The sequence below is a fragment of the Mastigoproctus giganteus genome, chromosome 9 (assembly GCF_048544385.1).
Source record: "Mastigoproctus giganteus isolate SK-2022 chromosome 9, ASM4854438v1, whole genome shotgun sequence".
NCBI lineage: Eukaryota > Metazoa > Arthropoda > Arachnida > Uropygi > Thelyphonidae > Mastigoproctus > Mastigoproctus giganteus.
This window is the reverse complement of record NC_143583.1, coordinates 62,972,412-62,987,564: the sequence shown is the minus strand read 5'-3', so window position 1 is coordinate 62,987,564 and position 15,153 is coordinate 62,972,412. Positions and strand designations below refer to the sequence as shown.

The 15,153-nt window shown below is 35.5% G+C and overlaps 1 protein-coding gene across 1 annotated transcript in view; it reads right to left on the bottom strand.

The window, feature by feature from the left end:
* mgl (low-density lipoprotein receptor-related protein megalin) overlaps window positions 1-13,570 on the bottom strand; it is a 1,043,262-nt gene extending 1,029,692 nt beyond the window's left edge. The window contains exon 1 of the mRNA XM_090381453.1: window positions 13,323-13,570. Within this exon, the coding sequence (XP_090237579.1) occupies window positions 13,323-13,410 (88 nt within the window). The 5' untranslated portion in view covers window positions 13,411-13,570. The remainder of the gene's footprint in view (window positions 1-13,322) is intronic.
* Window positions 13,571-15,153: the final 1,583 nt, after the last annotated feature.

Genomic DNA, 15,153 nt, shown 5'->3' with positions numbered 1-15,153 from the left:
GAAAGGTAGGTCCCACTGCTCTTCATCTGAGGAGAGGGGCGACAAGACTAAACGGGTTATAGCTGACATAGTAATGTGTGGTTACCCCCAGAGCATTATTGAGGGGTGTTTAAGAGACATGAGTAGCAGTCGCAGGGATGCTTTTACACCTGTTGCCACCGCATAGATTCCCTACTATCTGGGCATTTCAGAACCCATTTCCCATATTTTACGTTCGTGTAAGATACGCTGTGTGCAGCTGCCGGCTCGGAGACTGCACACAGTGGTGTCTGCAATCAAAGATCCTATTGCGGGTAATGACACTAGTGGGGTTGTATATGAAATTGAGTGTCTGGATTGTAGGGAGTGTTGTGTGGGGGGAAATGAAATGTAGGCTGTGTGATCGCCTGGGGGAATATAATAGGGCCCTCAAGACAGTCAATTATGTGGGTTCAGCCGTAGCTGAAAATGCCTGGGAAACTGGGCATGGCATTACAGCTAAAGAAGCCGTGATCATGGATAGAGCGCATGGCTTTTGGAACCGGAAATGGCTAGAGAGTTTAAGGATATGTTCGTCTGGACACTAGTCCTAATAGACATAAGGGCTGTCGCATTCATCCATTCTTTGAAGTCCTTATGCTAGGGAGAGATGAACGGTTTAGAGTGGTTCGTTCCATTTCCAGTTCCAACACACAAGAAGTGGACCTTGTGCAGGTGCCATAGTTTGTATTGCGGACCTGTGGGGTGTATATGTGTACATATATAGACTGTCAGATAACCTTCAGCCATTATTGCTGATGAAGGTGGCCACTGCTGCTGAAAGATCCTGTTTTAGTGGTTTTTAGTAATTTTAAATATCTTTTTAGTGCTTTTAATTTTATAATTTATCACATTTTATTCTTGTTATATACCATCTTATTTCATTTTAATTTTATTTTAATATACAGTTTATATAGTCAGTATGTGTATTTTTGTTTAATAAAGGCATTTTATCGATTTGAGTCAGTGTTTTAGTAGCATCATAGATGAATCATAGAATTCTTGACTCCAGAGAATATATATATATACTCTGTATATATAATAAACCTATGCAATAATATTCACAGCTTTTGTGTCCAGGAGCCTCTAAGATTGGATACAACGGTTGTCTATTATTTGTTTCTTGCTTTGTTTGTCCTATATCTATTTTTCTTTTGTTGTTGGTTTTTTTTGGCTTTGGTGCGGTCAGGTGGAACCAGTCTAAATTTGTTATTTATTGGCTTATAGCTTTGGCTCTATTTACATTATATTTAATATTTTAAAAAAATTTTTAGATACATATTCCTTCCACTCTCCTTTCTTCTCTACTTTCGTCCTCATATAATTATTTGTTACTTTGCTCTCTTTCTGCACTTTTTCCATATTTTAATTATGCAATGTTTGTTGGATATTGCGTATGAAACCACTTATGTTTGCATTCATCTTTCTGTTTCTTTATTGCTATAATATATATATATATAGAGAGAGAGATATGGAAATTGGAAGAGTTCTGAACAACCTTGATACCAAGAAAAATACAAATGTTGATGGCATTTCTATACTTGTTCTCAAAACTTGTGCTACAGAGCTTGCAACTGTCCTGTGTAACCTTTCATATTTTCTTATTCCACTTATTTCCTTATGCTTGGAAATTTGCTCATATCCTAAAAAGGATGACAAATCCCTCCCATCAATTATCGTTCCATTGCACTTACCTCTACCCTTCACAAAGTAATGAAAATTCAATTAACCGCAAACTCCTAATCTACTTTACAAATTTACATTTATATTTTTCATATTCACATGGCCTAGTTCTGGTCTTTAGCCACCATTCCTACTAAAAAATTAACAATCCTTGACAGATTCTCATATTAATGCCATTAAGGTACATGTAAAGAGTTATAAATTACACCAATAAACTAAAATTAATTCTATTCGTGTGAATTTAGCATCTTTTTTTTTTATTGAAATATAATACATCTAGATGCTTATAAGTAATGTCACTCCCAATTCATGTTAAAAGGTTAAAGGAAATCATCCTAATGTCTGTGACCAATTAAATTTCCATTCTGAAGGATACAGAAGTTAAGTGCAATCACTGATAATAATGCTTGCTATTACAATTAAACTACTGCCGCCATGATGGTATATAGGTTATAGTAATTAAAAATGGATAACTCTGAAGAATAATATTCTACAGAATACTCTTAGAAAATTCTCATTCTTCAAAAATTCTTGAAAAATGGGAATATTCTAAGAAAAACTTTGTTACTTGCGTCGCTAACGGTGACTTCCCCTGTTCCATGGAGAATATTTATAGGCTGGATTCTGATTCATTTATAAAGAACACAAATCCATCTATTGCCAACTTTGGGACCATCTCAAGCAGACTCTTCTTTGCACAAGGGTAATATATGAATGCAGATCCCTTTCTTGTATATAATCTGCCCCCAAAATAATCCTTTCTGTAGTAATGGTAAGTTCCAATTCAAGTTGATACGTGATATAATCTTGACCCCCAATGACAATACATTGGTTTCATTTCACAAAAAAAATTTTCATTCTTATTGTTGCATAGAAAATTCATTCATCTCCTTCTTCATGTAAAGTGAATTATCATTCTTCTTCTTCATGTAAAGCGAATTAACATTCTTCTTCGTGTAAAACAAATGATCATCTTTATTTATATAAAGTCTCTACAGTATCTTCTAGTTATGGTAATATACAGGTCTTTGTGATACATTTTCTGTTTCCTGTAAATGGATCTATAATCTAATTGGCAAACTGGTATCAGTATTTAGCTATCTTGCTTTCCCTGTTTTTGGCCTGCTTCCTTTCTCCCTACTACCTTTTACCTCACAGAATTGTTTAAATAGTATTATCATCTTGAGAGTTTCAAAATGGTCTCACAACAGTCTCAAATTCTTCAGGATTCATTAAGATGGGAAACAACAAACTTGTGGGGAAAATTTACTAAAATCCCAGCTTATTAAATTAGAAGTATTTTGCAGTTTCAAGACATTAAAAAAAATTTAAGTTCTAAATGTATATGCAGTATTTAAAAAAATTAATTTTATTCTAACAAACTTGTTGATCTTTAATAGTTCCACATGAAGCCAAAAGTTTTTGCTTCAGAATTGAAATAAATGTCATGGAATCAATAACAATATATATGGAAATATGAAAGAATGTGTTCTGGAATCATAATCTGGAATGTCAAGAATTCCAGCATGCAACAAATTTGATAATCTATACTTTGAAGTGAATAAAGAGGGCAGATTTCAAAAATTTGTCCAGGCTATTACATTCAAAATTTTTATTTCTGTATGTATATTTCTATGTACGATTTTTACTTATTCATTTTAACTTCATTATGTGGAGTTATTGATCTAATTTGATTTATTGCTGAATGTTAGTATACTACTGTATTCTATCCATTCCTGCTTTACAAATTTGGTACATATAATTTGTTACCATACAAACAGAAGACTGAATCATTCTTTTGAAAAAATGATATATTGTACTACCTATATCATTCACCAGGAGCTGATTGAAGTTACGATAGTGGCTCAAGACTAATGGGACTATTACTTTAATATATATTGTCACTTCAATAGTAAGGTATGAATGTATATTTTGTTCAAATTAGAAATGTTAACCCATTCTGTTGGTGCTCAACATAATTTTTGCAAAATTACCCAGTCACATGTTCAAAATGAATGCATTTTGAATTTTTTGAATGGAAACTATCATCATACCCAAGTTTCATTTTTCAACAAGTGTTTTTCTGTCACTCTTGAAAATGAATATATATATATATTCATATATATACAATTATTAAAGTGGAAAGTAAAAGGAATAAAAGAACGGTATATAAAAAAAAATAGAAATAAAAGAATAAAGTTAAAGAGAATGAGAAAGTGAAAAAGTTATTTCTAAATTCACTTTCTTGTTATTCTATTTAATACACACACACCTGTGTTAAGTAGAATAACACACATATGTTAAATAGAATAACAAGTGAATGTACAAATAACTTTCTTTACCTTTCTCATTTTCTTTAACTTTATTCTTTTATTTTTCTTTTTTTTTACAATTCTTTTATTCCTTTGCCTCTCCCCTTATCAATTTATATATATATGTATATTAGTATATATGTACATTTATATATATGTATATTTTTCTTATTTCAATATGGAATAATTAACTCACAGATTAATCTGTCCCTGCAAATTATAAATTCTAATATATAATCTTATCAATCAAAATGAATTTATTGAGTAATCTTCAGTACAAGAAGTCAGTTGCAGTCAAGCAACATCACAAAAAATGAACACACAGATTTAGCAAGGAAACTAAGCAAAGTGGGAAAACAGAACGTGCAAATAAAAATAGGCAGTCATACAAAGGGTCGAGAACGACACAGAACAACAATAGGGCTATTGTGTGTTGTTATATATAACAGTTATTTGAATTATCGATTAATTATCTCTGAAGAAGAATCAAGCAGCTAAACCAGAACATAAGGATATTTGTATTAAAATAATGTAATTATTAAACCTAAATTTAAAGTACCTTTCTATTATAATGTGAACTTTAATTACGGTGTTCCTGAAGGGTTCTGTACATAGAATTTATAAAACGTTCACTTTAATAAACTTCATATCTGCCTGCACAATTACCCCCAGGTCCTTTTCATTCTCTACCACTGCCATTGTAGTACCACACAGTTGATACGTTACTCTGGGGTTACTGCTTCCCATATGTAGTACTTTACATTTGTCAATGTTAAACTTCATTTGCCACCTCTCAGCCCATCTGCTCAACTTTTCTAGTTCCTTTTTGCAGCAGCGTACTGCCATTAGTGTCCTTAACAACCCTGCCAACCTTCGTATTGTCTGCAAACTTGAACATTAAGCTTGATATACCATCATCAATATCATTTATAAATACAGAAAACAACAATGGACCCCACACTGAACCCTGAGGGACTCCACTAATAACATCAGTCCACGATGAGCAGTGTCCATTGATTACCACTCTCTGTCTTCTCCCCCTCAACCACCCCTTTATCCATAGCAGCAATTTGCTTCCAACGTCACACTGCTCCAATTTGTTCAGCAGCCTTCCATGTGCAAAAGTATCAAAAGCCTTTCTAAGATCCAAATATATGATATCAAAGTTATTCCCTGCATCCAGTTCCTTTGTGACCACATCAAAATATCCAATCAAATTGGTTAGGCAAGACTTTCCCTTAACAAAACCATACTGTGTCTGACCTATAACTGAAGTCTTGTCTAGATGATCCTGCAGTGCTTCTTTAACCAGTGCCTCCATTAATTTTCCTGGAACAGAAGTTAAACAAACAAGTCTATAATAATTACTTGTGTTGCACTTTGATCCTACTTTGTGAATTGGGGTCACATTTGCACATCTCCAGTCTATGGGTACCTCCCCTGAGACTAAGGAAGCTCTCATAATTATGGCTAAGGGTTTGCTTACTTCCTTTGCTGCCTCCTTTAATATAACTGGATAGATCCCATCCACGCCAGGTGCCTTTTTTATGTTTATCTTCAACAATTTCTCCTCCACTTTCCTCTCAGTTATTACAAAATCATCTAGCTCACTCACACCCCTCCCTGAAAAACTTCTCATGTGTGAATGTAGATGCAAAATACTCATTTAGTTTGTTAACCACCTGAGCAGGATCATCAACAGTTAATCCGTCAATATCCAGTGGACCAATCTTATTCACCGCCATCCTTCTAGAGTTTACATACGTAAAGAACTCTTTGCTGTTTTTTTTTTTGCATCCTTTGCCAAAGATTTCTCATAATCTGCTTTTGCTTGCCTAATCTCCTTTGTGACTTGGTTACAGACCAGTTTATATCTATCATAGGCTTCCATGTCACCCATTAATTTATATGTATCCCATGCATTTTTTTTCACTGCCATGTGTGTCATTAGTTCATCTAACATCCATTTAGGCCTAAAACTTGAACAATATTTCTTAGTTGTATGCAAAGCCTAGTAGCTTCCAAGATTAATTCTTTGAATGCTTCCTATTTTGAATTTGCTGTTGGTAACATCATCAGTTGGTACCACCATGTTATAGAATTTAAATAGTGTCTCAGACCTCCATAGTCACCTTTACAAAAGCAAAAACCCTTCCCTTTACCCCTGATGGAAGTTACCTCTGTGAGTAAATCCCACTTCAGCACACTGTGATCACTGTCACCTAGTGGTTCCTTTATCTGCAGATTCTTAATGCACGAAGAATCACTACTGATAATCAGATCAAGAGTATTACTCCCTCTAGTTGCCTCCCGAACATGCTGATGTAGAAAACAATCGTCCAATAAATCCACAAAAGCTTTGCTAATGTGTGAGTGACCAACCCACAAATTAGCATTAGCATTAGCATTAGTAGAGGCATATGATGCAAGAAAGCAAGCTTATTCAGCATCAGCCAAAAAAAAAAAAAAAAAAAACACACACCACTCCCATTTCACCCCTCCGTTTGTTCGAAATACCTGTCCAGTTGAGCTTTAAATTTGTTTAGGCTATCAACTTCAACAACAAGTGATGGAAGTTGGTTCCACCAACCAACCACCCACTGGCCAAAGGCAAATTTCCGCACATCTATCCGACATCCGTCCTTCCTCAATTTGAATTTATGCCCTCTGAGGTGATTATTCTGAGCAAGATGAAGAATCCCATTGGCATTGAGCATGCTCAAACCATTAAAAGCCTTATACACCTCTATCAGATCACCTCGCCGGTGCCTAGTCTCCAGACTCTGTAATTCGCAAAACTTAAGCCTTTCTTCGTAAGAGCAACCCTTTGTTCCATTCACTAATCTTGTTGCCCTTCTCTGTACCCGTTCCAGCAGCTCTACATCCTTCTTGAAATGAGGCCGCCAGACCTGTATACAGTACTCAAGATGTGGCCTAACCATTGCCTTATACAAGGGAATAATCACCTCCTTATCCCTGCTAGAAAAATTCCTGTATATCATTGACAAGACACCATGAGCTACTCTTGCAGCTCGTCTGCACTGCTCAGAGAACTTCATATCTGCCTGCACAATTACCCCCAGGTCCTTTTCATTCTCCACCACTGTCAGTGTAGTACCGCAGAGTTGATACGTTGCTCTGGGGTTACTGTTTCCCATATGTAGTACTTTACATTTGTCAATGTTAAACTTCATTTGCCACCTCTCAGCCCATCTGTTCAACCTTTCAAGATCCTGTTGCAGCAGCATAACGTCAGTAGTGTTCTTAACAACCCTGCCAACCTTTGTATCATCTGCAAACTTGGACATTAAACTTGATATCCCATCATCAATATCATTCATAAACACCGAAAACAACAACGGACCCAACACTGATCCCTGAGGAACTCCACTAATAACATTAGTCCACGTTGAGCAGTGTCCATTGATTACCACTCTCTGTCTTCTGCCACTCAACCATCCCCTTATCCATAGCAGCAATTTGCCTCCAATGCCACACTGCTCCAATTTGTGCAGCAGTCTTCCATGTGCAACAGTATCAAAAGCCTTTCTAAGATCCAAATATATAATATCAAAGTTATTCCCTGCATCCAGTTCTTTTGTGACTACATCATAGTATCCAATCAAATTGGTCAGGCAAGACCTGCCCTTAACAAAACCATGCTGCGTCTGAGCTATAACTGAATTCTTGTCTAGATGATCCTGCAGTGCTTCTTTAACCAGTGCTTCCATTAATTTACCTGGAACAGAAGTTAAACTAACAGGTCTATAATTACTTGTGTCAGCCTTTGATCCTCCTTTGTGGATTGGGGTTACATTTGCACATCTCCAGTCTATGGGTACCTCCCCTGAGTCCAAAGAAGCTCTCATAATTATGGCTAGGGGTTTGCTTACTTCCTTTGCTGCCTCCTTTAATATAACTGGATAGATCCCATCCACCCCAGGTGCCTTTTTTATGTTTATCCTCAACAATCTCTCCTCCACTTTCCTCTCAGTTATTACAAAATCATCCAGCTCACTGCCAATGTTTACTTTACCTACATCATTCTCCTTCCTGAATAATTCCTCATGCTTGAATGTAGATGCAAAATACTCGTTTAGATTGTTAGCCACCTGAGCAGGATCCTCAACTGTTGAACCATCAATATCCAGTGGACCAATCTGATTCCATGTCACCCATTAATTTGTATGTTTCCCATGCATTTTTCTTCTCTGCCACATGTCTCATTAGTTCATCTGACAACCATTTAGGCCTAAACCTTGAACAATATTTCTTAGTTGGTATGTAAAGCCTGGTAGCCTCCAAGATTAGTTCCTTGACGGCATTCAAGATTAGTTCCTTGAATTGCAGTCAATATCTGGGTAAAATTCCCCATTATAAGACTCTCTGATTTACTGGCCCACTATTTCTCTGTACAGTTTCTTATTATACTCATCATAGTCATTAGGCCTATAACACACTCCTACTCTCAATTTTGATCTCCCAATGATTATGTCACACTAAATTGACTCGACACTGCACTGTCCAGCAATGTTGATTGGCTTCACTTCCTTGGATTTTAGGTGTTTCTTAACTAATAGTATAACTCCTCCTCCCTTCCAATACACATTGTCCTCCCCAAATTCCAGTTCTGCTGTCCTTATATCTGTGTGACACCACATCTCTGATATCCCCACAATATCTGCCTTTGATGTTCTGAGCAATACCTCAAATTCATCAAATTTATTTAACAAACTCCTAGCATTGGTGCATACGCAAGTATACATGCACCTGTTCCTATTCTTAGCTATCCTAACACAACCCATGTGTTTACTTGTACCACAATGACTCCCAGCAGTCTCTGAAATACCCTGCATCTTGTTTTCCAGGCTGCTGCTCATTCCAATAGAAGCAGTGCAAGAATCACTTTCACCTCTGCCAGTGGCTACTGTTAATCTATTAGTCCTTGTATCCCCCAAAGCTAGCAGTTTTCCGCCCTATCTAACACAGCTTCGATAGCATCAGCACATATTCTTGCACGCTTTCTATTTAAGTGTATCCCATCCCTGTAGAAGCAGTCTCTCCTGTGAACAAGTACAGACCAGGTTGAAAAAAATTTACCCCTTGAGCCTTGCACAATCTTTCTAGGGCCAAATTGATTGACAAGGCTCTCATCATATACTCCCTCCTATCGTGTCTGGGCAGAATTGCAGCCACTTTCAAATTCAACCCTAATTTGTGGCTTTTTTTCAACAGTGACCTGTACTTGTTAAGTAATTCCACAATTAAAAACAGTAGAGAAAGAAAGGAAGCTGGGACTTATAATATGGGCAAATATGAAGTTACTGACAGTGTAAACAGGCAGCCTGAAAAGGCCCATGGTCTCTTATTGATGATTTGTCGAATATTATCCTGTAGAGATATGGAAGACATAATTCCTACTGTATAAGACAATTGTAAGATGAAATTCAGAATACTGTGTTCAAGTATGGAGAACTCATCTGAAAAAAGTCATTGAACTCATTGAAAAGGTCCAAAGGCAAGCAGGCAACTTAAACGGTGAAATTGGCAAAAGGGCAACCAATTGGCAACCAGGCACCTCGGAGATGACATGACCTGATTAAGGTTTATAAGGCTCTGAGAGGGGTTAATAAATTGAACAAAGGCAGGATATTCACTGTAATAGAGAACTCCAGAACTCAGGGGCATAAATTCAGATTACAGGGAAGAAGTTCAGACTGTAAGTTTTCTTTTCAGCCAGAGAGTCCTTGATTGATGGAACAAGTTGCCTTCACAGGTAGTTGAAGCTGAGAGTTTGAATTTAAGGACAACTGGATAGTTACCTATATGAGGAGAGAAGCAAATAATTTGTATTTTCTTATCTACTCATTTTTTTATTTTTTATTTTAGCTAGTGCAAAAAAAGCCTGTGGCTTCCTTGCACCATATGGCTATTACTATTACTATAATATGATTGACTTAAAAATATAAATCAGATGTCCAGGGGCTCATATCTGGTGAGCATGGGCTTGGCACACCCAGGGTCCTCAGCTGGATATCATCGTTCTTCTCTTCCTTGGTGATTTCCTTTCTTCTCTCTCAGGGTAACTCAGAATTTTTTTTTTTTTTTTTTTTTGCCTGGTGCAGCAAAAGCCTCAGGCTTCCTTGCACCATATGGCTGATAATGATAATTACACAATGCTGGATAGTTAATTTGAGGTGTATATGGATACAAGCACATTCTGAAAAACATTAAGAAAAGTAATCCGCATAGTCAGGAATTTAAATTCCCGAATGCATGCCAAAAATTTTATTGCTATTAGTTCTTAAAATATTAGTTGTTTTGTCTACAGTAAGGAATATCTCAAACATGAATATTATGTTCTAAGTTGTCTAAAATAACTTATAACTCTTTTCTGTATTATATTCAGTGCCTGCAGCTCCCCTCCCCCAGAAAAACAAAATATGAAGTGTACTCAACCCTCGAAAATCAAAATAAATTATTGAACATGCTTCAATTTTATTCGACCATACAAAATCAGATGTAAAACCGATTTCAGAGAGAAAAAACACTCCTCTCGCCAAAAAAACCGACCAATTCTGCCACTGTGTAATAATAATAGTCCCTTTTCATAAGATGGGATAAGCAAACCTGCCTAATTTGGCAATATATCTGTTTTCGTTTTAGAAACGAAACTGAATATTGTCACTTAATAGAGAAATCTAAATATTGGGTTAGTGCAATTATATATTACGTTGCACAAATAAATATGTCCAAAATAAATTAGAACACTTGAAAAGATAAAGTAAAATTATGTTTATAAAACTGATGTATGAAAAGCAACAACAACAAAAAACAAAAAAAAAAAAAAAAACACCGGGTACAGTAAACTGATCCACTCAAAAATATGCTGATTAGATTGCATTCATTTTGTTACATCGTTATTATTCAGTAACATACTCTATGGCTTGGATGATATGCTTCGAATATTGAGTTGAAAGCAAATATATTAATGAAACTACACTAAAGAGGCATTTGAAATATCAGAATACTAGCGAATTTTCTTGGATAGTCGCTAAATAAACTCAATTCTAAGTAAGTTTCCCTTGCGCTTGGAGCATGGAACAGACAGAAGCGCACCGGTACACTGTTCTGGTTCCTATACGCATAGGAAATGTCACTTGACAAAATAAGAACTTTCCGTTTCGGAAAATTTTTCTTTTCGAACCCCGGTTAGTAGTTTATATATATATTGGAAAACCCAAAACCGGATGAGCGAGTCGCTGATTGGGGGAGTGGGGCGGGCTGCGGATCAGTGCTGCTGCTTTGACGTTGAGAACAGTCAGTTCGTTCGTTTTGTTTCTTCGTTTTGATCGCGTCGCTCTTGGGGAGACCGAAGCCGGAAGCCCTCCCTCTCACGAGAACACCCTCTGATGTAAAGCACAAACGAAACGAAGGGAGTTTCTGAATGAAAATAAATGCATCGTGTGTTCACTCATTTAAAAGTATTCTTTCAATAAATACTAACAAAGTAATAAAAAATCAAGGCCAACTGCAGACGACAAAGAATTTAGCTTGATTAGGGGCCTTTTTCAAGAAAGTCGGAACATAAAAGAGAACGACATCCATCAAAATAACTTATAGCTAATAATCCTGATAACGTACCAATGGCGTTATCAGGATTATTAGCTTGGAGTCCACTGACAATAAGATACACGGTTTAGAGGTTTAACAGTGTACAAACTTGAGTATATGACTTTCTGACAACCTCCTTCAATTTTGTAAATACATTTAAGTTCTTGTATTAGAAATCTCCGTGTGTTTATTACTCAGATAACTATTCATAAAATGTTCTAATGTTTGCATTGTGCTGTATCAGATCTCTACCGTTGTAATCATATCAGTGGCCTCATCTGTAGTAAATATCTCTTTAAATAATGTTTCTGAGTGTTTTGTAAAATTATTAACATATACATACTTATACCTACCAGGTGTCTCAGGAAAAAAGGATTTTTTTTTTTTTTACATCCGTCAGCAATTTGGCTTCCAGGTGGCGACACCCTTGTTCCGATCAAAGCATTGTGATATCATTCATAAGGAAATAATCAGTGCGTGGGATATAAAATGCTATCAATGTAGAAAATTGTCTGTTTTGTTTCCCTATAGAAAGGCAGAAATATGATAGAGATTCCGAATATTTTATTCATTATTCATCAAAACAACGAAATAATTGAAAATGGGCAGTCGATACATATAGGCCTCTTTTCTTTTTGTTTTATTCCTGTGGATGTGTGCATGTTCTTTGCCTACACACACATGTTGAACAGGAGTGCATCAGATTACGAGTTGGCAACATGTTGATATCTGAAACGACTTAATGATGCATCCTATAACTCTACTGAATTTCTTTTGCGTGTACACCACACACTTGTCTATTCGAAAATTTACAAAAAAAACCAAAAGGGCTATATATCTTATTTTACATGTAGTTTTTCTTATACGAAATACTATTCAAACTCGATACATCGAAACAGGCCATAATACCATAATTTAATATTATTATATAATCGGAACTATTTCTGTCTTTTTGCCAAATTCACCTAAAAAACCACAAATTATTCCGTAATATACAAATTAATTTTCTGTTTATACTTCGGGATGACCACACGGGTCAAAGGAGTTGTTTGAGTAAGTGCGATCCACTCCCAATAATAACAGTGAAAATGTTCATATCGTTCAAATGAGATTTGAAGATGATCTATAATAAATTAATTAGTAACGTGGACGACACTATTATTATTATTTTCTGCTGTATAAGATTAAGACGTTCGCCCCATGTTCGTCAAACAAATAAAATTCCGAACACAGCCACCTAACTGGATTCACACAGAGGAGTAATTATGTATTGGATATCAGTAACGGAAGACCACGTGTCGATAGTGTTTGTCATAAAAATAATGCCGCTTGTATATCTGGGGAAGAAAATTATATAAACATGATCCAAACATTATCGAGAGGAAAAACACACACACACACAAAAAGTTATATACAATGATGCAGTATAAATGTAATGCATGCAACCTAAATCCCATGTTTTAATACTATATTAATTTTAAATGATTGCAATAAAATAACATTTGTTACAAGATCGGACAGGAATTTTTTTCCCTCTTTTTTTTTTTTTTTTTGTTTCATGAAAGTTGCTTAAAATAAACTTACAATAAAAAATATACATATAACGCGGAACACATTTATAATAAATCACTCTGTGGATATCTGTGTGAAAGATCACTTTATATTCTTAGTATAAGCATAGAATCGGCGTCTTACCAGATCCCGTTGAATCCGTGAGTATTTTACATTCCCAAATAGTTAAAATTGTTAAGAAAAGCCAAAATTTCCACGAGTTTCGACACATTCTTCAGTTTCAATCAACACAATATACAAACACGGGTCACAGGTGGCAAACACGATCACAAAACATCACCACACTTCAAACATATTAAGATTTCATCCAACTCATCACTACCTCCACGTTATCGACCAGTAAACATTTCAGGTACGATGTCACGCACAGGTTACACACTTGCAACCTCAAAACAGGTTCTCAAGCCGGCGATCGGAGAATCGACGGCGGCGTGGCAGTGCGCATTCGCTGTGCGCAAAGCTGGGCCAAGGATCGTGCATAAGTAAAACCTCCTGCACGTCTTTTACTAGTCTTTTACTACAATCAGTCACCTGTCATTCACAAATCCAGCCAGTATTCAAAGCTGTTCTAAGCTTGTTTTCTTCAGGCAGTGTTTTACATATTTGCACAAGGGTCAAATTTTGGTTATATCAAAAATCGTTTAGATAGTGAGAATTTGTCGCTGAAAGTGGTATTGTCATTAGCGTCACACTCTTGAATCTTAATTGGAATTTATAGGATCTATACTCGGATGCCATTGAAAAGTTTGGAGTCACGTTGTTTAGTGAGTGTTTGAAGTTTTCGCATTTATTTCAGGAGCATGTGGACGAATTTTGCTCACAAGTATGTGAAGCGGTTTTTCTTTCTTTTTTTTTTTATGTTAGGATAATGACTTTATTCTCAATGATGCATTTGGCATAAAGCTGAAATTTTGGCATTCCTTAGTGTACATTTAGCCACGTTGGAGTCACGTTGTTTAGTGAGTGAAGTTTTCTCATTTATTTCAGGCACATGCGGACGAATTTTGTTGACAAGTGTGTGAAGGAGTTTTTTTTATTTTATTTTAGGATAATGAATTCTTTCTGAATAATGCACTGGCATATAGCCGAAATTTTGGCATTCCTTTCTGTATAACTGGTAAAAACGCACTAAATTCATGAACTCTTGGAAAAAGGGGCAAGTTTTGTACATCCCTACTCATGGCAAGCTCTCGATGCAAAGGAGTGCACTTCCAACCGGACTTCATGAGATGATATCTAGTAAACTAATGATATGAACTAAATATTCTACAAACAAATGCCACTTTCTACAAAATTTTGAAAGACTCATATCACTAAATGTGTTAATTGTGCAACAAATAAATTAAAATATCTCAAGTAAAACTTTAAAACTTAATCTGTTCAAAGCTAGTTTATTTCTCTGGGCAAAATTTTAATTAAAGAACAAAACAAAAGACTGAATACTAATATAGCTTTCTAACTAAATTAAGAAAATGAGGTAAGTAGGTATTAACTCTTAAGATGGCTACACAAGGTTAATCAACAACCGTACCCATCTCCAAAACTAATTCTAAATACAAACATAATACTAGGCATCAAAAAACCCAAAAAAAAACAATAATTTATTTATTGTTCTACACAAAAAAATTTAATTTATTTATTTATTACATTAATAATAATAGAACAAACAACATTGCATGCATACGTAGTCAAGTATATATAAAAGTAGTATAAAAATTAAACTGTGAATGCATAAATTGCAGAAAATCAAAAGTAAACATGCTTGCTTTGCTAAGCTGTTCACAAAACATATAGAACCTCTTGACCTTAGTGAATTATACATGTACCAAGAAACAGAACAAAAAAAAAGTTAGCTTTTGCTATTGAAATTTAGCAAAAAAAAAGTAAAAAGGGGTAAAAAAATTAATGGAATAAAAATTTGCAACACGTACCCTGAAAATATCATCCAATTAGC